Raw genomic sequence first — 23,518 nt, 5'->3', positions numbered from 1 at the left:
CACTGTGGAGGTGGAATCATGGGTGCAGGCATATGTCCAAACTTATCAAATTGTACACATTAAACAAATGCAGAGATTTCCCTGGTGGTCCAGTGGTTAAAAATCCGCCTGCCAATGCAGGGGACGTGCATTCAATCCCTGGTTGGGGAACTAAGATCCCACATGCCGTGGGCTCAGTGTGCTGCAACTACTGAGCCTCTGCGCTCTAGAGCCCACACACCACAATTAGAGAGCCCTCTAGCCACAATTAAGAGCCCACGTGCTACAACTAAGACCCAATACAGCCAAATAAATAATAAATAAATAAAAATTTTTTAAAAGGAAGAAAAGAAAAAATGCAGTTTTGGGGTATACAGTAATACCTCAATAAAGCTGAATAAGAAAAGAAACACATAAAAAAACTTGTTTTGTCCTCAAAGAACGTGAGATCCCCTGATATATTTGTGTACTAAATAAAATTCATCCTTTTGGGAGGGAGTGAAGAAAGTCATAGCATGTAAACTTCCAGGATAAATACAAATAGAGACAGGAAGGCATACGCTGTGGAAAACTGAAATAGAGTGGAGGATGGGGAATGCATTTGACGTGGTCAAGAAATCTCATAAGCCAAAGAGCTAGCAAACACTTGGGCAACCTTTAAGTTCCACAGTATACGGAGACCAGTTAAAGAGAAGGCTCTGCAGGGGCCTCCCTGGTGGCGCAGTGGTTGAGAGTCCGCCTGCCGATGCAGGGGACACGGGTTCGTGCCCCGGTCCGGGAAGATCCCACATGCCATGGAGCAGCTGGGCCTGTGAGCCACGGCCGCTGAGCCTGTGCGTCTGGAGCCTGTGCTCCGCAACGGGAGAGGCCACAACAGTGAGAGGCCCACGTACCGCAAAAAAAAAAGAGAAGGCTCTGCAAAGGCTCTTTGAGGAGTTGCCCTGGCCTGGAAGGGAAATACAAAGTTGCTTTAAATTAAATCTTTGCATCTGAATCCTGGCTGTGCTGTGAACCAGCAAATCTCTTCCACTCTCAGAGCCTCAATGTTTTTGTCTGAAAATGGAGCTAATACAACCTCTATGTATGTAAGAGTCTGCCTTGGGTTGGGGTCTCAGCAACTGCTTCTCACCTGTGCTTTCCACAGCCTGGCCTCATAAGCCCCCAGGAAGCAGGTACTGTGATTATCCCCACTTCACAGATGAGGTGACTGTTGGATGCACTTCATATATGCATCTCTCCTTCCAGACTGTGATACAGTGGATGACAGAGACCACAGAATATCCCTTTGTGTGTTGCCAAGCACAGAAATTGGCACACTGGAATTACTCAGTAAATGTTTGACTAGATTTTCAAAAACCAAGTATGACACAAAGAAAATCTTAAATTTTGAACTGACTGGCACTTAACAGTTTGAAAAGTTAAGCTAACCGCCCTACTCCTGGGGATGACAAACCTTCTCATTATTAGCTTGGCTTCTAAGTATGACCATCACCTGATAGTAACTTATTTTTGCTTCCTGTGAGTCAGAGAGCAAAAGGCACTGTCCCCAAGCCACCAGGGTAACCTTTAAACAAACAGCCCCGTAATGAATAGTTTTGGTAAAGTAACAGCTGTTGCATACCTTGTCATAATATGGGGAAACTCTCTAATTTCTTTAGTGCTCTGTATTAATAAAGTTCATGTCCCAGCATTTCTAAAGTGTCTCTAAGAACGCTTGTTCAGATGGCCAGTGAAAAGCCCCGCGTCATAGCCTGGGAGAGCAGCATGGAGATGAGGCAGGACTCAGAGGCAAGTCTGTGTCATAGAAAGGAGCACCGAGTCAGTCATCTGCCTCAACGAGGTTCATCTGGAAAATGGGCTGTACCGAGGATTCTGTGGATGTAACAGACACAGAAATGCCCTGTGACTGCTAAGGCCCATTTAAAGATTGGACACTGGTTGGTTGGTTTTCCCATTTGGAGTTTGTCACATTCAAGAGCTAGAGAAGTCACAGGGACGGGACCCTGAAATTGCTGGCATCTTATCACACAGTCCCACAAAATCAATCACATGTGAATGGCTGGCAGAAAATATGGTTACACAAACGCTCAGATAATTCAGGATGACTTCTTTTTCTTAATTGTTCCTTTTATTTCTTTATTTATGGCTGCGTTGGGTCTTCGTTGCTGCTCGCGGGCTTCCTCTAGTTGCGGCGAGCGGGGGCTACTCTTCGTTGCGGTGCGCAGGCTTCTCATTAAGATGGCTTCTCTTTGTTGCGGAGCACAGGCTCTAGGCACGCAGGCTTCAGTAGTTGTGGCACGCGGACTCAGTAGCTGTGGCTCACGGGCTCTAGAGCGCAGGCTCAGTAGTTATGGCGCACGGGCTTAGTTGCTCCTCAGCATGTGGGGTCTTCCTGGACCAGGGCTCGAACCCGTGTCCCCTGCATTGGCAGGTGGATTCTTAAGCACTGCGCCACCAGGGAATTTCCCTCAGGATGACCTTTAAATAACACTCTACCCTCATCCCCCAGATAAAGGCACACTGGCCACGAAAAACAAAACAAAAATATGAGATTTCCATGTTGAATTTTATCTCAGCAATACTAGGTTTTGAACTCTGGAAAGATCCATCGCTCTTCCTATATGCAAAGTACCAACCTCTAGAAAGAGGTCACAAGCAGCAAGACACAGGACATGACGTTTGACAAGGCCAAGGACAGGGAGAAAGCTCGAAGGGAAGCTTTCCCAGGTGTAGAACTCAGCAAAGGGTAAAGCCCAGTTCAGTCCAGCAAATACTCACTGGGCGCCTGCTTTGTGCTTGAAACAAATAATAAATTAGCATTCACTGAATACTTACTGTGTGCTTGGTGCTTTTTTTTTTTTTTTTTACTTATTTATTTTTGTCTGTGTTGGGTCCTCGCTGCTGTGTGTGGGCCCTCACCAGGTGCGGCAAGCGGGGGTACCCCTAGCTGTGGTGCGCCGGCACCCCATTGCAGCAGCTTCTCCTGTTGCAGTGCGGGCTTTAGTAGTTGTGGCTCGCGGGCTCTAGAGCGCAGGCTCAGTAGCTGTGGCACACGGGCTTAGTTGCTCTGCGGCATGTGGGATCTTCCCGGACCAGGGCTCGAACCTGTGTCCCCTGCATTGGCAGGTGGACTCCCAACCACTGGGTCACCAGGGAAGCTCGTGCTTGGTGCTTTTATACACATGTATCCATTGACCCTCACACTGGTCCACCCCAGAAGGTGTTATTGCCTCGTTTTTAAAAGATGAGGTAACTGAGGTTCAGAGAGTTTACAAGATAAAGACAGGAACTTGTAGGGCTGCTCTTGACAGCCAGGTCCTCTGACTGTACATTCCATTACTCCAAGATCAGGGGTGTGTGTTCTTATTATTTCCAACACTACTAATTTCCAGAAGGGATCTGAGGTATCTGGGGGAGAGGGTTTCCAGGGGACGTGAAAGAGAAGAACCTCAGAGTTAAAGCCTCCTGCAGCCCAAGCTGTCTCAGTCAGAGGAGGATAGAAGAGGTACCGAGTAAGGACTCAATAAATGGCATACTGACTGATAGCTGGGGGTGGGCGGGGCTTGCACTGAGCACCTACCGTGTGTTAGGAAAGAGACTGCGCAGGCGGACTGCTAGTAAGTAGGGGAAAGGGGCTTGCACTGCACCTACCATGTGCTGCAGGTACAGGTGTCCTGGGACCTGCTGGCTGGGGGCCACGGGGAAGGCGTGGAGGGGTGAGGCTTTCTGAGCACGGACTATGTACCAGGAGCTCTGCATTTCCTGTCTTGCAACAAGTCTGTGAGTTGGGTATGATGATTCCTGTTCTGCAATGAGGATGTGAGTTCAAAGAGAGGACGGCTGAGTCCACAGTTACAGGTGGAGTTGAAGGCACAGCAAGGCTGGCCCCTAGCCGGGTGCTTAGGTTCCTTCTCCACTTCAGAGGGGAGGCAGAAACCCTCTGTCCCTGTCCTCCCCTCAGACCCGCCATAGAAGAGCAGAGACGTCAGTGAGACTCCCTTCCAAAGCCTGGCCCGCTAGTGATGATGCCGGTGATGGTGGCGGTGGCGATGGCCATTTACCCAGGACTTGCTAGACCAGGCACTTGATGGCACGCTCTCTCCATTTCATAAGCTTTGGTGTATGATGCACATCATACAAAGGGAGGCAGACGTCCAGAGCTCCCGGGAGCAGGAAACCAGTAAGGGACAGAACCAGGCTGAGAATCCACCTCGACTTGATTTTAAATTTCTTAATACTGGGTCAGCCTCAGCAGGGAGGAAGAGGTGCGAGTCTCGCACGCAGAGGTGCGGCGCGGTGCGGCTCTGGGACCTGCGGCCGGGTGCCGTCTTGAGCCGGGCCGGCCGGCTGGGGGCACTAAAGACCGTGCGCTGCGCTACGCCTGCCTCCAGCTACGGACGACCTGGGGCCGCCGCGCCCTTGTGCGCCGCTCTCGCCCCTACCTCGGCCCCCGTCAGACCCGGCCCCCCAGCGCAAACCAACCTTCCCGCGGGGGATGCCAACGAAGTCGATCGGGGTCCACAAGGACAGCCCCTGGCGCCCTGACGTACGCGCACTCACTCACACCTCCACTTGCGCACGGAAAGTTTGCGGGGACCGCGTCTTCCGGGGTGGACTCGGGCGGTCCCGGCACGGGCCCGCCGGCGATCTGGGGATTTAGACCCGACTGGCTCCGACCGGGCAGAGAAAGAGGAAAACCGGACCGAGAGCGGCGGGAGGATACCCGGCGCATTTGAATGTCGGGCTGCTGCTTCCCCACCCCGCCCACGCTGTCACTTTCCTCTCCTTCTGCCCTGCGGATTCCACACCCCACCCAGTCCGCTCACCGAATTCTGACTTTGAACCCAAACGTGGTCGGGCGTGTTTGGGGCCAGGCCCCAGCCAGCAGGCGCTCTGGCCCTCGCCAAAGCAGCTGCAAGAGGGCATCGCTGTCCCTGGGGAGGGGACCCCGCCTCGGACCGAGGCGGGGTCACGCTTTCCAGTTATTTCCAGGCGAGGTAAGAGGCATCCACCGACCGCGACCCTTCTCCGCGGTCACCTGCGGTACAGGCATTTAAGGTGGGCAGTTTAACGAGGTGATAACAAAGCGAAAATGGCCTGGTAGCCTCCTGAGTTTGAAGCCCCAACTGAGGCAGGCTTTCTTTAGAAAGGGAATGTTATGAATAGGTTACTCTCAAGGAATTCTATTACCAGTAATAAACCCTGAATGTTAATTGATCATTTTGCCGATTAAAAATCTTGCAGACCCCTCCAAGGTCTAAGACGAGGAGAAAAAGAATGTATCCGAGATTTACAACTGGGAGGGAAATATCATATTACTTTGCATTAGGTTATACATTAACATACTTGTTGAATTGAATTTTCCGCTTTCACTTTTTAATATCTTTCCAATTCCCAACTAGTCTCTGGAAATTTAAAAAGGGGCGGTGGGAGCATTGGTGATGTGTATGCCACAGATGGAGATGGAAAAGCTGCCCGGAACATGTTGACATTTAAAAAAAAATTAACATCCCCCCACACTTTAAAACTATGATATTAGGAACAGAGTCATGATGGCAAAAGTTACTTGTCGAACATCTGTTCCTTCCAATGGGAGGATTTCTTTCCTGCCAAGAATTTATGAATTTTATATAGGAGCTGGATTCTGTTTGGGGAAGAGGAAGGAAGCGAGCCAGAGCAGCCCCCTCCTCTGCCTGGAATGCAGGGATACTGTGCTCCTGACTTGTAGATGGTTCTTGAAGCTGCAGATGGGGTAAAAGTCCCCTTTCAGAAGGACGCGGCTGAGAATGAAAAAAAATCACAAACCACTCCCACCCGCGGTTTAAAGTGAGTAGAACAATACAAAGGAAGGTCAAGGCCATGGGACTTGAAGACAAGACTCCCATTCACAGGCCTAATCCTTTTTAGAGGAGAAAGGAGAGACTTTATTTGGGGGATAAAACCTGCCCAACTCATATCAGCTCATTTCAAATGTTGCTTTCATTTTCACACGGGCCAGATAGGTGGTCTCGCATTCATCCCAAACACTTCGATCGATCCCTTCATCTGCAGTCAATTGTCTTTTGCTGCTGCTCAATTGAGCCTGGCGACTGGAAGGGTTTTCTTTCTAAAACCACCAGAGGGATGCTCTGAAAAGTCATCTGGGTGAATAGGACACTAAATGGATTAGCAGTTGAAACATTAATGAATCTCGTTTGACTCAAGGCGAGTTCACCTAAGTGGATTTCCAATGGTCTCCTCTTCTGCGAGAACTTTCTGCTCTTGAGAAAGTGTATGTCCAGCATGGAGGAGATCATTTTGCATTTTCAAGTAAACCATTTTAGGTTCTTACCCTTTCCTTGGAATGTGCTTTTTTTTTTCTTTTTTACTCATAGGATTTTGGAAGAAACATAAAAAAAAAATCAAATCATTTAAGTATCAAGAAACTAAATTGTTTCTGTTTGACAGCAAGAGGGAGAAAAAAATAACCATCAACATTAAGGGTTTACAAACGTAAAATAGATAGCTAGTGGGAAGCAGCCGCATAGCACAGGGAGATCAGCTCGGTGCTTTGTGACCACCTAGAACAGTGGGATAGGGAGGGTGGGAAGGAGGGAGGGAGACAAAAGAGGGAAGAGATATGGGGACATATGTATATGTATAACTGATTCACTTTGTTATAAAGCAGAAACTAACACACCATTGTAAAGCAATTATACTCCAATAAAGATGTTTCAAGAAAACAAAAAACAACAAAAATAATCTTATATTTGTTGGAGAAATATTTGCCAAATAATAAAAGGTGCATATGTTAGTTTCAGAGCTACCATTGTGACCTGGTGGAATTAAAAAATGAGGAGAAAAAACAAACAAACAACAACCAAAAAAAAAACATTAAGATTTTAGTACATTTGTTCGAGTCAACAAATATTAAGCACTTACTGCATGCCAGGCAGTTTGTTAGGCATTGTTACCCCTCCTTCTATAGGGGAGCTAGACAATAAATGTATCTGGTATATGTTACATCTCAGGTAATGCTAAGTGCCCTGAGGAAAAATCAAGCACATTAAAAGATAATAGCAGGGACAGCATGGGAGGGCTCTTTTAGTGTGGTCAGGGAAGACTGCTCCAAGGAACTGACGTTTGAGCAGTCCTTCTATAACTGTCCCAATGCAAATATACCCCCAAACACATAAACGTAGATATATTTTTACCAAGTTGGATCGTACTATGTAGGTGTCTCCCCCTCCAGTTAACGTGTCCTGAACATTCTTCTGCATATAAAGAGTATATGGCTCGAGAGCTTGGGACTGGGTCGAATCCGGTTTAATTCCAGCTTCACCATTCACTGGTTTTGTGATTCCTGGCATGTTCCCTAAGCTCTCTTTGCCTCAGATCCTCATCCCTAAAATGTGGAGAAGAATAATGGCTGCCTCACAGGGTTATTGAGGGGACTAAATGAGAAAAATACATGTCAAATGCTGAGTATAGGGACAGCATGTAGTAAATCTTAATAAAGGTTGGCCCTTATTTATTACTATTTACCAGATAATTTTAATGGAGCATGGTAGTCCATTCTAAGGAGAACTAGGGCTTGCTTAACCAATGCCGTACTGCTGGACAGAAAGATTTGTATGTAAACCTAACTCAGATGATATGAATTAGCTAAAGAAGAAAAATAAAACAGGAAAAAAACAAAACCCAAATGTAGGAAATGTGCCAAATCAACACAGTTTTTTAGTTGAGACTCTTTTTCTTTCTGCCGCCCTGGATGCTGAATCATACACATTAAAAATCTGTCCATTTACCATCTACACTTAAGGTCTGGGGACCTCTTGGGAATTCCCTGGAGGTCCAATGGTTAGGACTCCGTGCTTCCACTGCAGGGGGCACGGGTTCCTCTGTGGTCGGGGAACTAGGATCCCACATGCCGCACAGCCAAAAAAAAAAAAAAAAAAGGTTTGGGGACCTCTGGGTCTTGCTTAGCAAGTCAGTCTGTGGCCTGATACAGGCTGAGAAGGGTCTGGAAAAGTCTTAGGCTGGAATGAGGTTCTGCAGCGGCATAACTGCGGGAGACTTGGGGGCCTCAAATTCTTCGTGAGTGCAAAGGAAACTTCAGGTGAAATGTTTCTTGGAACTCCTGGCTCTGTTATTCATTTGTTCCTTGAGTACTAACCAGCTCCCAGACTGTGCTCCCATGCTCTGAAGAGACTTCCCTGCTTCCAAGATCTGAAATGGTCCTCTGAGTCACTTGTCCATTCCCTGAGGCACCGACCCAGATCTGTTTTAGGTTGAGGTCCCGTTTAGGGGAAAGGGGATTATCTTCAGATACTGGGAACATTAGGAGAATGTTGGCAGAGCGTTTTGGAAGATGGCAGAGAGGGAGTGTTTCCCATGGGAGGTGGCTGAGAATGTGGGCTCAAAGTACAACACTCCAGCATGCCACTCCTTTTGGCCGACTTCCTCTTGGGCATTCTCCATTCAAGGGGGCCTCAGAGTGTATAGTCTTCGGCAAAAGATACTCTGTTAGGCTGACCTCTAGTTGGCCCAACTATCAAAAGGGCTGCTAGTTCTTTATTCTAATAGAATGAATACATGTGTGAAGTACTTTGGAATCAGTGAATGAAATACCCAGGAAGGAAAGCATGGCTTATTTACTTTTGATGATTTTATAGAGGCTGTGGTGGTGCTATAATGCAGAAATGGACTACCTTTTCTTGAGTCATTATCCAAACTGGAGCACAGAAGAATGTGGTGTATTTTTAATGGAATGACAGATAAGATTACTTGTTTCTATTAGAAAGAAGGGTAGATTAGGTCAGTCTTGTCCTTATAGCTTCCTGTGCACCAAATTAACCCCTGTTTAGTTTAAAAAACAAACACATTCCAAGGAGGTGAGGAACAGAAAAACCCCCAAATGAAGCTAACTTGAGTTTACCTGGGAGGTGACATGATGTGGCGGAAAGAGCCTGAGCTTAGGAATCGGGTAGATCTGGCTTCCCATCACAGCTGTGTGACCTTGGGTAAGTCACTTGCCTCCTCTGGGCCTCAGTCTTCTCCACCACAAAATGGGCGTAATCACAAATCCCCAAACATCTAGCAAAGTCCTTGACATGCCATAGGTGCTCCATGAATGTGAATGCTTTCCTTCTACCTCCAGCTTGCTCAACTAGCAACTCCGAGTTCCCAGGACCTTCCTCCAAACATGCAAGAAATGTTTTCTTGTGGTCAATGGCAAAGACAAAGGATGAAGAGTTAAAAAGAAAACAAACAAATAAACCATACTTCTTAAACTCACAATCTAAGAAATTGTTCCTCCTCACGCAATTTCTTTTTTTATATGTACAAACTTATTTATTTATTAATTTATTTATTTTTGGCTGCATTGGGTCTTTGTTGCTGTGATCGGGCTTTGTCTAGTTGGGGCTACTCTTTGTTGCTGTGAAAGAGCTTCTCATTGCAGTGGCTTCTCTTGTTGCGGAGCACAGGCTCTAGGCATGCAGACTTCAGTAGTTCTGGCACACGGGCATAGTTGCCCCGCAGCATGTGGGATCTTCCCGGATCAAGGCTCGAACCCGTGTCCCCTGCATTGGCAGGCGGATTCTTAACCACTGTGCCACCAGGGAAGTCCCTCCTCATGCAATTTCTATTCCAAGTTTTATGTGTCCAATCTGGGAACACTGTCAAAGCAAATATTAAAATTGTTTACCAAAGGACAGGTAGTTAAATATCATGTACAGCTGAGAATTTTGTTATTGCAAACCTAAAATAATTCTTCTCAAACCTTTCCTTATAAAGGAAGACATTGGATGGATGTATTCGCATATGTCCTGAGGTGGTCAGAGGATTTTTTTCTTTCAGTTCATTTTGTAGGTCCACTGTCTGGTCAGACCTCTGTAGTGAGTTTTTTTTTTTTTTTTAAGCAAAGTGCCATGCATTCTAATTAAGGAATAATAAATGAAAATGTTTGTTTACCTATGAGTTATTTGTCAGTTGCTAGATAGATTACTGGCTCACTATTGCTGGAGCCCAGGTAGACTCCACCATTCACAGAGAAAACCAATCTACCTGACTTCCTTAATCAGTGCAAACATTTGGCCGTGCAGTTGTATCAGTTTTTTCACAGGCAGTATTGATTGTATATCAGAACAAGAAAATGAAAATAAAAAAACTCTAAACCTAGAAGAGGGCATGTGCTTCCAAATGCAAATTGAGATCCAAACATTAAACAATAGGGATCTCAATCCTTTTCCAAGGCACAAATTGCAAATCAGACTCCCGTGCCAGAGTGGCTTCACCTAACAAAGTCTTTAATGCAAAGCATCTCTTAGGATCCCAAAGCCTCCCCTCTTTCTACAAGCTTTGGCACCTGGCACCAAAGTAGCCTATGAAGTCAGTTATGCTGCCTAGCCATAAAGTTAATTGCGCTTCAAGCAAAATCAGGTTGTTCCCCCGGTCTAGGTATGCAATCTCCGATCTATAGAAACCCAAGTTACCTGGGTTTGCAGGTTAAGCTCCATTTTACTCGAATCACTCATTTCAACAGAAGTTTGTGATACCTTGTCAAATAAGGCTAAATCCTTCACGCCGAACCTGAATAACGCGTTTTAACGTGCTTTGACATGCGCCTGATAAACAAGTTGGAGGTATCTGAAATAATAAGCAATTAAGAAAACCGAAGGGAAAGAAATGGCTCATGTGGTTGTAGTCAATGTGGTTGAGTCTCTCAGAGAACTCTCCGATCACTTTTCCAAGAGAGGTAAACAAGTTTTACTGAGTTAGCATGCTGATTTCCATTTAACTTACACTTTATACCCTTAGCAGAGCAATTGCGTTAGGAAAAAAAATATCTGTAGACAGGCATATTTATATATTCGTATTCATTTTCGGTTCCATCACTCTTTGCACTGTTGCTGTTAAGGTAGGTGTTGAACAGATTATATATGTTTGAATGAAGTTGCATGGAAATAGCAGAACAAAGCCAGAATTATATTTTTACATTTTTTCCTATGTGTTCCCTAGAGGGGCACCGTGGTAAGTGAATAGTCCTTGTTTCAGCTGGTAACACGATACTATAATAGAAGCACAATAGAGATCAATGAAACACTTTTTTGGACATCGGAGCACAACATCACATTGAATTTAGAACTTTCCTTTTAAAACCATCCTTTTGCATGTGTCTTAAAAAAAATCTGTATTAGCCTCTAATGTTCCCTTGGGTTCTCAGGATAGAGCCATCAGCCTGTTGGCTTGTTAAGCGAGACCTAGGCCCTGGCTGGTATTCAGATCCCCACCTGATGTGACCTTGGGCAAGTCCAGTCTTTAATCCCGGCCTCGGTTTTCTCCTTGAGTTAAAAGGTCTTGAAGACCCTTTCCTGCTCAGACAGCCTGTGTAATTTTATAGCTTTCAGTGCCTGCCGTCTGTTGCTCATTCCTCTGTGAGGCGGTAACTGCCTCAAAGGCAGGGGCATTTGTCAATTCCGTGCACTGTTTTCTAGAGTCAGTTTTCTAGAACAGTTTAGACATGTTCAGAAGTCAGAAAATTACTGTCATCCAAGCAGCGAGGAGAGTCTCAAGCTTGAAGAGCAGCAAACTTGAAGAAGAATAGGTGACCCTTCCTCATTCGGGCAGACTAGCCCACCCAGGATCCTAGAACGCAAAGTGCCTGCAAAGCTTTTAAAGTGTGTTTTTTTCAAAAAAACAAAAACAAAAACCTTCATAGTTTGTCGTATGTTCACAATACACTTATATTTTTGCCCTTGAAAGGAGGCACAATGGGTTTTCCAAAGGGAAGAATAAAATATTTTCTTTTCCCAAATTCTGGCTTCCTGAAGGCCATGCCCAGTTGTCCCCTAACTGCTTCCAGTGGGTCACCTGACACCCATCTGCCTCCCCTAATACACATCAACCCCCGCCCATATGAACAAAATTCTTTCCAGAATCAACGCCGAAAATCACCTGGCAAGGAGGAGTCCTCTAAGAAGAAATGCCAGGATTTGGGCTAAATAGTCAATAAATGATTAGTTGTATTCAATTAAATCCAGTAACTGTGGGTATTCAAGGGCGAAGAAGGAAAGCTCCCAGTACCCTTCAGGAGCTCGTGTCTGTTGGGGGAGCCAAACCCATAAAGTCTTTTTTTTTTTAATTCTTATTGAAATATAGTTGATTTACAATGTTGTGTTAGTTTCAGGTATACAGCAAAGTGATTCAGTTATATATATACACATTATATATATATGTTTGTATGTGTGATATATATACATGCATATGTATTCTTTTTTAGATCCTTTTCCATTATAGGTTGTTACAAGATATAGATATAGCTCCCTGTGCTATAGAGTGGGTCCTTGTTGCTTATCTACTTTATATATAATGGTGTGCATAAAATCTTGTAGTCTATATGGGTATGATTTTTAAAATTTTATTTATTTATTTTTGGCTGCCTTGGATCTTTGTTGCTGCACGTGGGCTTTCTCCAGTTGCGGTGAGCGGGGGCTACTGTTCGTTGCAGTATGCGGGCTTCTCATTGCAGTGGCTTCTCTTGCTGCGGAGCACGGGCTCTAGGCGCGCGGGCTTCAGTAGTTGTGGTGCACAGGCTTAGTTGCTCCGCGGCATGTGGGATCTTCCCGGACCAGGTGCTGGAACCCATGTCCCCTGCATTGGCAGACGGATTCTTAACCACTGCACCACCAGGGAAGTCCAGGATATGATTTTAACGAAAAATCTAGATTGAGGGGGTGGGAGGGCTTATTAAGAACTCGCTATGAAGGATATATAAGTGCTTGTCAGGGGAATATGGATCTTTCCAGAAGCAGCAGAGAACAACACCTGCCAGCAAAGGCTCAAAGGCTGAAGCAGGCATACTGCGTTGGGGGGTCCAGAGTAGTTTTGCATGGCTGGTACACTTAAGGTGTGATTGGGTACTTAAGGAGATGATACTGGACAGACAGCTGGGGGCCACAATTTAACTCTTTATCCAGTACACCCTAGGGACCTTGGGAAGGTAATGAGTAAGGGAGGGGCTTGACCAGATCTGTTTGACCAGGAGAACTGTGTGCTGGGACAGAAACAGGTGCTTTTCTTCCACCTCAAACTAAAAGTATAGATCATATTAGTGACCAGCTCAGAAAACTTCTGCAGGAAACGTCCCCATCTTGTCTGCCTTGACAAAGGAAATAGCACCTTAATTGGGAGACAGAAAGTCTGGGGCTTTTAACTCCTAAACAGGTTTACTGGAAGAACCTGGATGTTAGTAAATCCTTCTGAATTGGGGTGTATCCATTTGCCTGTAGCCCTACTTGCCCAGCAGACTGAGGACAGAAGCATTAGAAGAGAAACGCTTTGAGTATGTCAGCAAGAATGGGAAAAAAAAAACAAAACACTAATCTGCGAGGGGAACCTCGGTTTCCTAGTCCATAAAATGGGGATGAGAGAGGGAAATCCCACCCCTACCTTTTGTTGTGAGGCTTAATTGAGGTAATGGAGTGTGTAAATGCTTCATAGACCTCACAGAGTTGTGCAGAAGTAAGGGGTGACTATACACCAGCAAAAAGTGACCCGATCAGCAAAGAGATATTCTTGTCTTTACTGAAAAAATCCCTTCCATGCGTCATGTCTAAGAGACTCTGCTTATGGTTTGCACCAATTCACATATCTCCTTGGCTTTCAGCAAGTGTATCTAAGAGTTCCTTCAATTTCCCTGTAAAGTTATTTATCCATTTTAGCTTTTAAGAGGGTGTGCAGGGTAAAGTGCCTGAGTGCATTGGCTTTATTTCATGATGATCTGACCACCATTCAGTAATGTGTTATTTAGTGCCAGTTAGTACAGATACAGATATTATAGGTGAGATAGGTGTTGTAACCCCACTCAACCTCCTGGCCTCAGATACCTTGGACTGGACGTGGTTGACTGTTTGCCCTAATTGATTTTAGATAATTGTCAAATCTCCACCTGCAGCTTCATCTATCCGTCTATTTATCTATCTCTCCATAAAGAGCTACTTCTCGTTTCTTATTCTGTTTAGATGATAACATGTAACATAGACATGAAAAGAAACACAAAAGGATAGCAAATGGCCCTCATACTCTGGGATATCATTATAATTATTGTGTTTTATCAATGAAAATTGTTCTAGGAGGTATACTCAGATGTCAAAGGGATTCTGGAAGTGTGAATTTATTTCCTGTCGTTGCTATTAAATTAGATTTATATTTATTTCCTCCTTTTCCTTTAAGAACAAGTGGCACAGGACATTTGGGAAGACGGGTTGCAACATGCTGACTCATTTAGGGTGTTGAGAAGACTGAAGCAATTCGAAAAAGTGATATTATAGCACTGGCGTCGTGGAAAACAATTAAAAAGATAGGCTCCCTACGTTCATATTTCCAGAGAAGCAATTTGACTGAGATTCCTACCCCATGCACTTCCTCCCCCTCAACTAAGTCAGCTGGCTATGGTAGCCTAGAGACCAGCCTGAAAGATTTTCTGTGTTTATGCTAACATTTTAGCAGTTGGTTTCCTTTGTGTTTAGACTGTGACCAGGGCATTGAACCCCTAGGTACTTCAGAAGGATTTAAGAATTTGTTAGTTTTTTAGGAGATGGTGAGAAATTTACTCAAAATTTACTTTTTTGTTTAAGGTAAAGCCTTCCAAAGGGTGTCTTGTTCTCAACTTTCATTTTAGTTTCACTTAATGTGAAAAAAAAAAAAAAACTTTATACAGCATTCTGATTGCAACTGTATTCTCTGCATTTTCACAGGTAGAACATTCCGTGCTATATTCCACAGCATTCATTATGTAGAGAGTTCTTGGTGGTTTTGTATGAAATATTATTGACTGAGTACTCTGCATGTGAACAGTGAATGATAGTTTCATAAACGACCTTTAGGAAGTACATAGCTTCAGCTTATCGCTATAAAAACATGTCACTGTACAATAGCGTGTAAAAGGTGCTAAGAAAAGACGAGGAAATAAAATACGTAAAAGGTTAATATATAATAACAAATAAAATGACAAAATAATAAATACACAAAAAAAGGTTTGTGTAGGTCTAGGATGGTGTCTATGCGTTTTATAAGAGAGGGAGAAGGGTGAAGGTGGGGAGAAAGAGAGAGAATAAGGACTACAAATTCTTACTGTGCTGAACGGAGCTTCAGAAGCCAGAACGTATCATAGAACAGGTGGCTGCCTAAGCTGCTAAGTTTAGATATCCCCATAGATCAAAGTACAGCGGGTACCACCACGGGCTTGTTTTAGTATTTTCCCTGCAGACTTGCTTCCATAGCATAAGGACGGACTTACCTGGACTTTCTCATATGTAAAGAAATTATATGTAAAAATCGTGAATCTCCAAATATGAAATAACATTGCTTATTTCTAAAAACGAACAGTTTTTGAAAGGAAGAGGATTCATCCCCACCAATCCTACTTGAGATGGTGAAGGTTCCTGTTTTGTTCTAACAAACCCAAACAAGACGGTAGGAGTCAAACAGGTTCTCAGGTTGAAAGAATATTTTGCTGGAAAAGGCATTTTGTTGGAAGAGAAAGACTGAAAGTCTGTTGATGTGGAGGAAATGCTATTGTTGATCCTGTGTGTGTGTGCGCACAAGTTAAAATCTAGGACATATAAAATTAAATGTCATGAGAAAAATGTAATAAGCAGGCATCTCAATTATTAGGTACTCTTTATTATACAGTATAAACGGCTCTGTAATGCAGTAATAACAGTACACCTAGGAGCTCAGAACTGATAGGTACTAAAGTAAATAGTTTAGCTATTTGTGCATCTTGAATAGTTTTGTCCTGTTACATTTTTGGAAAATCTTCCTCATTTTAGATACTGAAGCTTTCTTATTCAGGTTAGAAAAAGTTAATGCAAGTGATGTTTCCCTATGACATCAGAAAAATTTGAATACATTTAAAATGTCTTGATATTTTATGAATGACGTTTCTTCTACCTGAGATGATAGGCGCTTAGTGAATAGGAAAATGGTAGAACTTTTTGATAAACACTTTCCATACACAAACTATGTGCCAGAAACCTCTATATAAGAGAAAGGTGGATTCCAAGAGCAGGAACCACAAGTTAATACAAAAATAATGTATTAGAATGTAGGCTTTTTGTTTGAATAGCTTTAATTGCGCTTTTTAAAATAAATAGCTTTTCATTGCGCCAGTACTCTTTTTAAAACGTTTCTCCATTTAAAATAGACACTTACTTGAGAATATTTGGAAACTAGAAAATTTAATCTGAGAAAACCAGTATTAATATTTTGGTGTTTCCTTCCAGTCTTTTCTCTTAATTTTCGATTGCTTCTCTCTCTCCTTCAATGCACACACACATTTGAACTTATACAATTGGAATCATACTGTTTATAGTCTTATATCCTGCTTTTTCCACTTAACATACCATGAGCATTTTTCATGTCATTAAATATGCTTTGAATATGCTCTTGGCCACATAAAATTCCATCCTATTGATGCACCTGTTTTCTTTTAAGCTAAGACACATGCCATGTTTTCCAGTCGTGCTGGACTCTTAAAAGCCAAGGAAAATACTTTCTGTTGATCCACCATGAGCCTCTTATGAATTTCTGTTTTTCATTCCATTTATAAAATGTACCCACAGTGCAAACACACCTCTGAACACTAGCTATAATGGATAGGTAATAAGCAGTCTAAAGAAAATGTCAGTCAGCTTCTGTCTGCTTGACAATGTTAATTAGTCACCCACATTACCATTACAAATATAGTGTCAACAAGTGTCACAAATGCTTTTTCCATTTTGTGACAGCCACAAATGAACTTCAGATTCTCGGGTATCCACCGCAAAGTTTTAAGCCTTAATAATTTGAGAAATATGCTACCAACTTCCAAAAACAGCATTTAAGATCTACTTGAATTTACTTTACACTTGGTTTTGTGACTGAGTCATTTTTGCCTCTTTAGTTTCAGTCAGCTGAAACAATGGGGCTGGCTTATCTTCAGAGGACTGACGAAGTTTTAAAAATCTGTCAGAAACTTTGGTTCTGCCCTCTTTGGGGGCTATAACTAAAAGTAACGTATCTGTTACACAAAGCATAAGTGAATCCTTTAATCCTCAGGAGGGCACTGTGGAACCACGTTCTTTGGGGTTTTCCACTGTGGGGAGGTTCTTTTGTTACATAAATTGTTCTGAGTGCAAGGGCAGGCCTCGAAAGAGATTTTTATATTTTCATTTAATTTTAAAGAAAAACCATAAAGAGCTTTTAAAATGTGAACGGGTATAACTACTCTTATATTAAACTGAGCAAACTGAAGAATTATTGAGCCCTTTCTACCTGGAAGTTCATAGGTAGGGAAACTGCTTTCATGCACTTTTTAAAGTACATTTGAAAGAGGAACCTGAACCAGGTAAGGTTTAGTCTTTAAAAAGTCTTCTTTTAATCTGTCGAGATAAAGTTGGCTTTTTGGTGTGCTTTTCACATGCCTACCCAGTGGGTTTAAACTGCAATTTCTGTTATGTGCTTTTCAAGGGGAAAAACAAAAACCAAAAACAGTGTTCAGATAAAATATTATAGGTTTATTTAAAACTTAATTCTCACCTTGAGTATGCAAAATACAAACTCCACAAAATGTTCATTTTTTTACTTTGTAGTTTACAAATATACAAAATAGAAGTTTGCTTAAATTTATATTACATATTTATTAAGGCAAGGAACTATATAGAAAAAAACATTTGTTCTGCTTAAGGCATACTTGGGAATAAACCATTGTACAAATTATTGCACATCTGAAACCACAGTGCATAACAGACTGTCTGCATAAAAAGGTTAAAGTAAACCAGGTGTATTTACCTGACTTAGGTCATAAATGTAGATCGGAAGACAAAAATAGATTTTCCTTGTCAAAGTATGCAGCAGTTTGAGAACTTTGGCCTCATTTGGTACCTTTAGAACCAAGACTCACCAAGCACCATCGTTTAGGCTATTAAAACACATTTTCTGTACCTGAATTTCTTCCTCTTCTTCTAAGATCGTAATAATGGCTTTTAGAAGGCAAAGAGAATACAAGGTGATCTTTATGCTTATATTGCATCGAAACAATTCAAGGGATTCTGGTCTTCCCCTCCCCCCCAACTCACGGATCTAATTTATACCCTGATATCCACAACTTCCAGTCACCCCCTTGGCGTTTTGTAAGTCCAGGAATATATATTCAAGTTGGATTTAGAATTGGAATGATAGAAGATCCAGTCACAGACCCCATCTGTTCTTTGTCATTTGGTTGCCTCATGTCTCCTGATTATCCATTCACAAGTTGACTTGTTGGGAACTTGACCATGATTGTAGTGCTTTCCAGCTGGGTTCTTCCCCTCACCGGGAAGACAGTGTGAAAGGTAAAAAATACTGAATGCTTGTCTGGCAGTGTGGGTCATATCCACTGTTTGGGGATTTAAAAGTGCCTCTTCATGTGTAAGGCGAGGTGGTCCGACCTCGAAAATGCCCGGTCACACTTCTGGCACTGGAAGGGGCGGTGCCCGGTGTGTTTGCGGTAGTGCCTGGTGAGTTCATCTGAGCGGGCGAACTTCCACCCACAGCCGTCCCAGTCACAGTGGTAAGGTTTCTCACCTGGAAAAGGAAAATAAAGCCACTGGAAGCGATTGTGAAAGAATTAAGAACTGGCCATAGAGGCCAGGCATTCAACCAACTCCCCAAGCACCCCATTCCGAAAGGATCCAGGGTCTTTATACCTCTTAAGGCCAGATTAAATTTTAGATCGTAAAGCAGGAATATAGGAATTTTTTGCTCTTTTTTTTTTTTTTTTTTTTAGGGGAAGTTAGATAGCTTATCACAGAGAACAAAGACCACTTAAACCTATACTTCTGTTGGACTAACGTTTTCATTCTTTTGAGCTAAGATATCGCTGTGGAGGAAGTGAATTTAGAAACTATGGCTGCTAGTGCCTCTTCCTGGTCCAAATCAGTAATATCCTATCCCACTAGAACTGGTTCTAGAAAGTGACAGGAGGCTACTTTTCCTGTACCAACATTATTCATGACTGCTGTGCCTTAGTGACCTTATATACCTACTTACATCCACAAACAAATTCTCTGCGGTGACAATCTTAAACCAGAATCTCCGCAAGCCTAACCATTAAGTCCTTGGGATTTAAATAAAACCTAATTGTTAAGACTAGAAAGGGGGAGGGGTGAGACTGGGAAAGGAAAAAAAGCAATAAAAATAGCCTAGAAAACAAAAAACTGATTTAAGAAAATACCATGCTTTTGCGCTGCAAAGTATAATTTCTTTTCTTTTTCTTTTTTCTTTCTTTTTTTTTTGCCAAGTATAATTTCTTGATTACAAGGGCAATGGTTTGCTCAAGCTAGAAGAGGCCCACATGCAGCCTGGAATCTCCCTGCCTTTCAAAGGCCTAACAAAACTGCATTTTCATGCACTGATACCATCCGCCCAGCAAAAGGCTCCTGAGCAATAGTAGGCGCCGGTTTGCTTTCTCTCCTGTGATCCAGGAGATGGAGGAGATAGACTGCGCCCCACATCCCAAGGGAGGCCCCGAGGAGTGTCCGTAGTCAGCCGGTGAGGCTGGACACCAGCCCCCCTCCTTTCCGCGGCTTCTGGCCTCCTACCTGTGTGGGTTCGCAGGTGTGCCTTGAGATGAGAACTCTTCGTGTAAGTTTTGCCGCAGCCTGCGTAATCACATGTATGAGTGGCCGTCCTTTTCCGGGGCCACGACCTTCTCCCCCTCTTTGGCTTGGGCTCCTCCGGCATGCAGGAACCGGGTGGCATGAGCTCTAGGGGTGAAGAAGGTGGGGTCAGCGTCATCCCGTGTGCCCCGCCGGGGCGGGGCTCCCCAGCCCCAACTATGAATCCCTGGGACTGACCTTGGTAATGGAGCGGTGGGACCTGCGGCTGCAGCTGGTCGGGCAGGAAGGGAGGGTAGTTGGGCCCCGGGTGGGGATGGAAGCCCGGTGGTAGCGGCAGGGCAGGATGACAGTCCCTGCTGCTCAGCAGTTCCTCGGCACCCAGGGTCGGGGTAGTCCTGCTGGGGAGCTGCCGCCCCAAGGGAAAGTCGTGCGCAGGAGGCCGGTGGCCATTGCTGAGAGGGGGTCCAGTGCCTAAGTGGGCATCTAGGGACCGACCGACGGTACACGAAGAGACAGCCTCTTGCTTGATCTTGGGGCACATGCGCGGCGGCCCGCCGCTGTAGGGCGCCACCACCACCGGGTGGCTGCCGTCCGGGCTGCCTTTGCTAACACTGATGACCGACGGGCTGCCGTACTCGCTGCCAGGGGCACTCAGCGACGCCTTCAACACAAACTTGCCCATCAGCCCGCCACCTGGCGGCTGCGGCTGCTGTGGTGGAATGTACACTGGGTCCAATTCGGGCCGCAGGAGCTCGGCCACGAAGCCGCCGGAGGGGCTCACGTCGTTGATGTCCGCCAGGTTGAAGGGCGCTGTCGGAGGGGGTGCAGACTCCCGGCCGTAGAGGAGGCCGCCGCCCGTGCTGCCCGGCGCCACGCCCGGGTCGCCCCCGGCCCGGATTGGATAGCTGAAACTGCAGGTGGAGGGCGCACTGGCAGGACCGCTGCTCGACGGGGAGGACGAGGATGAGGCTGATGCCGACGAGGACACGGTGGCGGCCACTGACTCCTGATGGGACAGCGAGTTGGAGAGGATAAAGTCCAGGTCCAGGAGATCATTGAACTCCTCCGTCTCCCTCCGGGGTAAGAGAGCCGGGTTGCTGCTGCCGCAAGCCGCGCCGACTCCGCCACTCTCCAGGTCGGTGGCCACGGTCGCCGCCGCCAGGTCGTAGGGGCGGCCGGGAAGCACCGGGGGAAGTCGCTTCATGTGGGAGAGCTCCTCCCGCCAGCGCTGCGGGAACAGGACGCGAGAGAGACCGTCAGTGCTGTCCCTAACTGCCATCCAATGTAGTGGTGGGCCCGCCGCGCCTACACCGCCTAGACACGGGGACCGGGCAGGCAGGAAGCGCCCGGGGACTACGGGTGCCAGCGCTGCAGTCATGGCCCACACCCGGGTCCGAGAAGAGGCGGTGCGTCGATATGGAGGATGTTATGTTGTGTCTGCCCGATTGCGTGTTAGCCAGCGCCGCGGCTCGCCAGCCTGGGTCCCTCCCCCGCCAGATCCTGGGGACGCTCCCGCCGCCCCGGAATTGGGACACCGAGGCTCTCTCGGTGCGCCCTCGCCAAGGGGACGCCTACGCGCCAAGCTCACTCTGGCCCAGCCAGCGTCTGGGTACACAGACACCTCCCGCCCTGCCGCTTGCACGCTCCGGGATATGTGCGGACCCGGTGTGCATCCCCGGCGGCTCCACAGCGTCCGGACCACACGCATGTACAGCTGAGACAAGGGCGCGGAAGCCATCCCGGGAAGGCTGCGGAGCCCGTGCGGTGGCCACTCCTCCCCGTCGTCCGGTGGTTCTCGGTGACCCCAGGGCTCCGCCCGTCCCCACCCCAGCCACAGAAGTCCACCGGAGGATCCCAAAGGCCCGGAGCAACACTCACGTTATTCGGGGCACCTGCTGGACGCAGTGTCTTCTCCCTTCCCGCCGGGCCGGACGCGAACGTGGAGAAGGACGGGAGCAGTGCGTCGCTGACAGCCATGTCAGACTCGCCAGGTGGCTGCCTGCGGGCCGGGTGGGGAGTACACAGGGGCAGGAGTCAGGGGCCACTCTCGACTGCCACTCTGGCGTGTCCCACCGGCCCTCACCCCTCCCTGCGCCCCGCGCCGCACCTACCTCATTAATGTTGGGCCCCAGAAGATCCTCGGGAGTCCGAAGCAGTGGGGTACCCGAACCCCAAAGTCAACGAAGAGGGAAAAAAAGGAACTTAGAAACGAAGCCAAAACCAAAAACCCCAAACTGCCCGAGATCCTTCTTCTTTGGATTAAATATAAAAGGGAGATGTCTTTTTAAAAAGTTCCTTTGTATACAAAAGTTCTTAGAAAAGTTGTAAACTCATAAAGATAGACAATCAGCAAGGCGAATAAAAGTAGGTCCGGTGGCCGGGTTGCGCTCTCTTCGACTCAGCAGCGTCCGCCACCGCTGTCGCGGTCGCCGCGGCTATCGCCGTGGGCGCTGGGGCTGTGGCCGGAGTGGCTGGCGGGCGGCGCCGCCAGGTGAGACTGGCCGCGGTGGCGCGGATCTGCGGACTGGGCGGCGGCGCGGGGCGCGGAGTCCGGGGGGCTGCGCGGGGCGCTCGCGGCCATGGGCGCTGGCCGCGGGCGGGTGGCTGGGTGGGGGGCCGGAGGGGCGGGGAGGGGCACTTGGCGGCTCCCGGTGCCGCCGCCGCCCGCCACCGCCTCTGCTCCCCGCGCGCCCGCAGCCGCGCTCGTTCTCTCGGGCCGGGGAACTGCCGGCGCCCGCCGGCGCGCTCCTTACTTATAACTTCTTGGCTCCCGCCCTCCCCCCCGCCTCCTACCCGCTGTGTGCTGGGGCCCGCCGCCAGGCCCCGCCCCCTGCCTTTCTTCTCTCCTCCCTCCCGCAGCCCCCCGCGCGTTGCCGTGGCAGCTAAATAAACAAACTCGGCGCACGTGGGGGCGGGGAGGAGGGAGGGGCGCGGGCGGGGCCCAGCGGTCTGTGACGCCAGCCCGGCAGCTGGCGGGCAGGAGCCGCGCTGACGCCGGCGGCGGTGGCGGCAGCGGGCCTGGCGTGGGGCTCTGGGTACGGGGCGCGGGTCCGGTCGCCGCGAGACCAGGACGGTCGGTGTCGCCATGGGCGTCTCCTTGGGTTCGAAGTTCACGGTCGAGAAGGCCGGTAGGGGCGAAGGGGGACGGTAACGCGCCCCCCACCCCAGTCCGGGGACGCGCTTGTCGAGCTGTCTGCGCTCTAGAGAAGAGCGCGATTATCCGCGTGACTCCTTTAGCCCGGGTCCCTCTTATACGCACTCAGGACCGCGGCTCTAGGGCCCGAGCTCCAGTGCGGGCGTTTGGCCTTGCCTTGCACGGTTCTTCGCGGGCTCTTCTGCCGGATGGGGGTGGGGGAACAGAGAAGAGGCGGGTGCCCAGCGCTGCGTGGCTGGGACCGGGAGCCTGAGAAGGCCGGAGGAGGGGTGTTCCCCGCCTGGAAAGGGCGGAAAGAGGCCGGAATTGGAAATGGAGCTACAGTTTTGATATTTGAAGGAGCGAGCGAGGGAGTGAAAGGGCTCAAGAGTCACTTTGTGAGGTGGGGGAGAGGAGAAGGGCGTGAGGCGTGGGGACACCTTTCAAGCTGGAATCTCAAAGCACTTTGCAAGGCACGCAACTCTCCTTTCCATTTTATGGATGAGAAAACTGAGTCAGAGAGAGGTGAAATGGCGAGGTAAAGGTCAAACGGCAACTCTCCCTTGGCTTAGGCTCTGAGCGGTCAAACCCACCGAAAGGGACTTAGCTGGAAAGTGTCCCCGTGCCAGAAAGTGGAACGGTGCGCTGGGACCCCGATTCCCGAAAAGGGCACACGGAGCTCGCGGCAGCCGTGCCTGCCCACAGGGCAGAGAAGAGGAAACGGCGGTCGTTATTTCAGTCTTCTAACTGCCTCCCCTCCCCCACTCCCCCTTAGTTTGTGATC

At 47.1% G+C, this 23,518-nt stretch overlaps 1 protein-coding gene across 3 annotated transcripts; it reads right to left on the bottom strand.

Moving 5' to 3' along the window:
* Positions 1–17,498: 17,498 nt before the first annotated feature.
* Positions 17,499–22,243, bottom strand: KLF4 (KLF transcription factor 4). 3 transcript variants are annotated; one of them, XM_067743726.1, is made up of 5 exons: positions 21,713–22,230; positions 21,480–21,600; positions 19,839–20,829; positions 19,584–19,748; positions 17,499–18,567 (listed from the first exon to the last, which is right to left on the bottom strand). In XM_067743726.1, the coding sequence occupies exons 1-5, from the start codon at positions 21,715–21,717 to the stop codon at positions 18,392–18,394; spliced, it is 1,458 nt and encodes a 485-aa protein (XP_067599827.1). In that variant the 5' UTR covers positions 21,718–22,230; the 3' UTR covers positions 17,499–18,391. The 3 variants fall into 3 exon arrangements, with proteins under 3 accessions (XP_067599827.1, XP_067599826.1, XP_067599828.1); XM_067743727.1 differs by having other exon boundaries at positions 18,452–18,589; positions 21,713–22,243; XM_067743725.1 differs by having other exon boundaries at positions 19,584–20,829; positions 21,713–22,238.
* Positions 22,244–23,518: the final 1,275 nt, after the last annotated feature.

The sequence above is a fragment of the Pseudorca crassidens genome, chromosome 7, assembly GCF_039906515.1.
Source record: "Pseudorca crassidens isolate mPseCra1 chromosome 7, mPseCra1.hap1, whole genome shotgun sequence".
NCBI classification, from domain to species: Eukaryota; Metazoa; Chordata; class Mammalia; order Artiodactyla; family Delphinidae; genus Pseudorca; species Pseudorca crassidens.
This window is presented reverse-complemented; position numbering and strand designations above follow the sequence as displayed.

Bases quoted from the DNA above. Each gene is read 5' to 3' on its own strand.
- KLF4 (XM_067743725.1), bottom strand. The intron at 20,830-21,479 runs GTGAGTGTTGCT...CTGTTCCCGCAG, and splicing joins CAGCAGGTGCCCCGAATAAC to CGCTGGCGGGAGGAGCTCTC. The intron at 18,568-19,583 runs GTAGGAGGCCAG...TTCCTTTTCCAG, and splicing joins ACACCTGCGAACCCACACAG to GTGAGAAACCTTACCACTGT.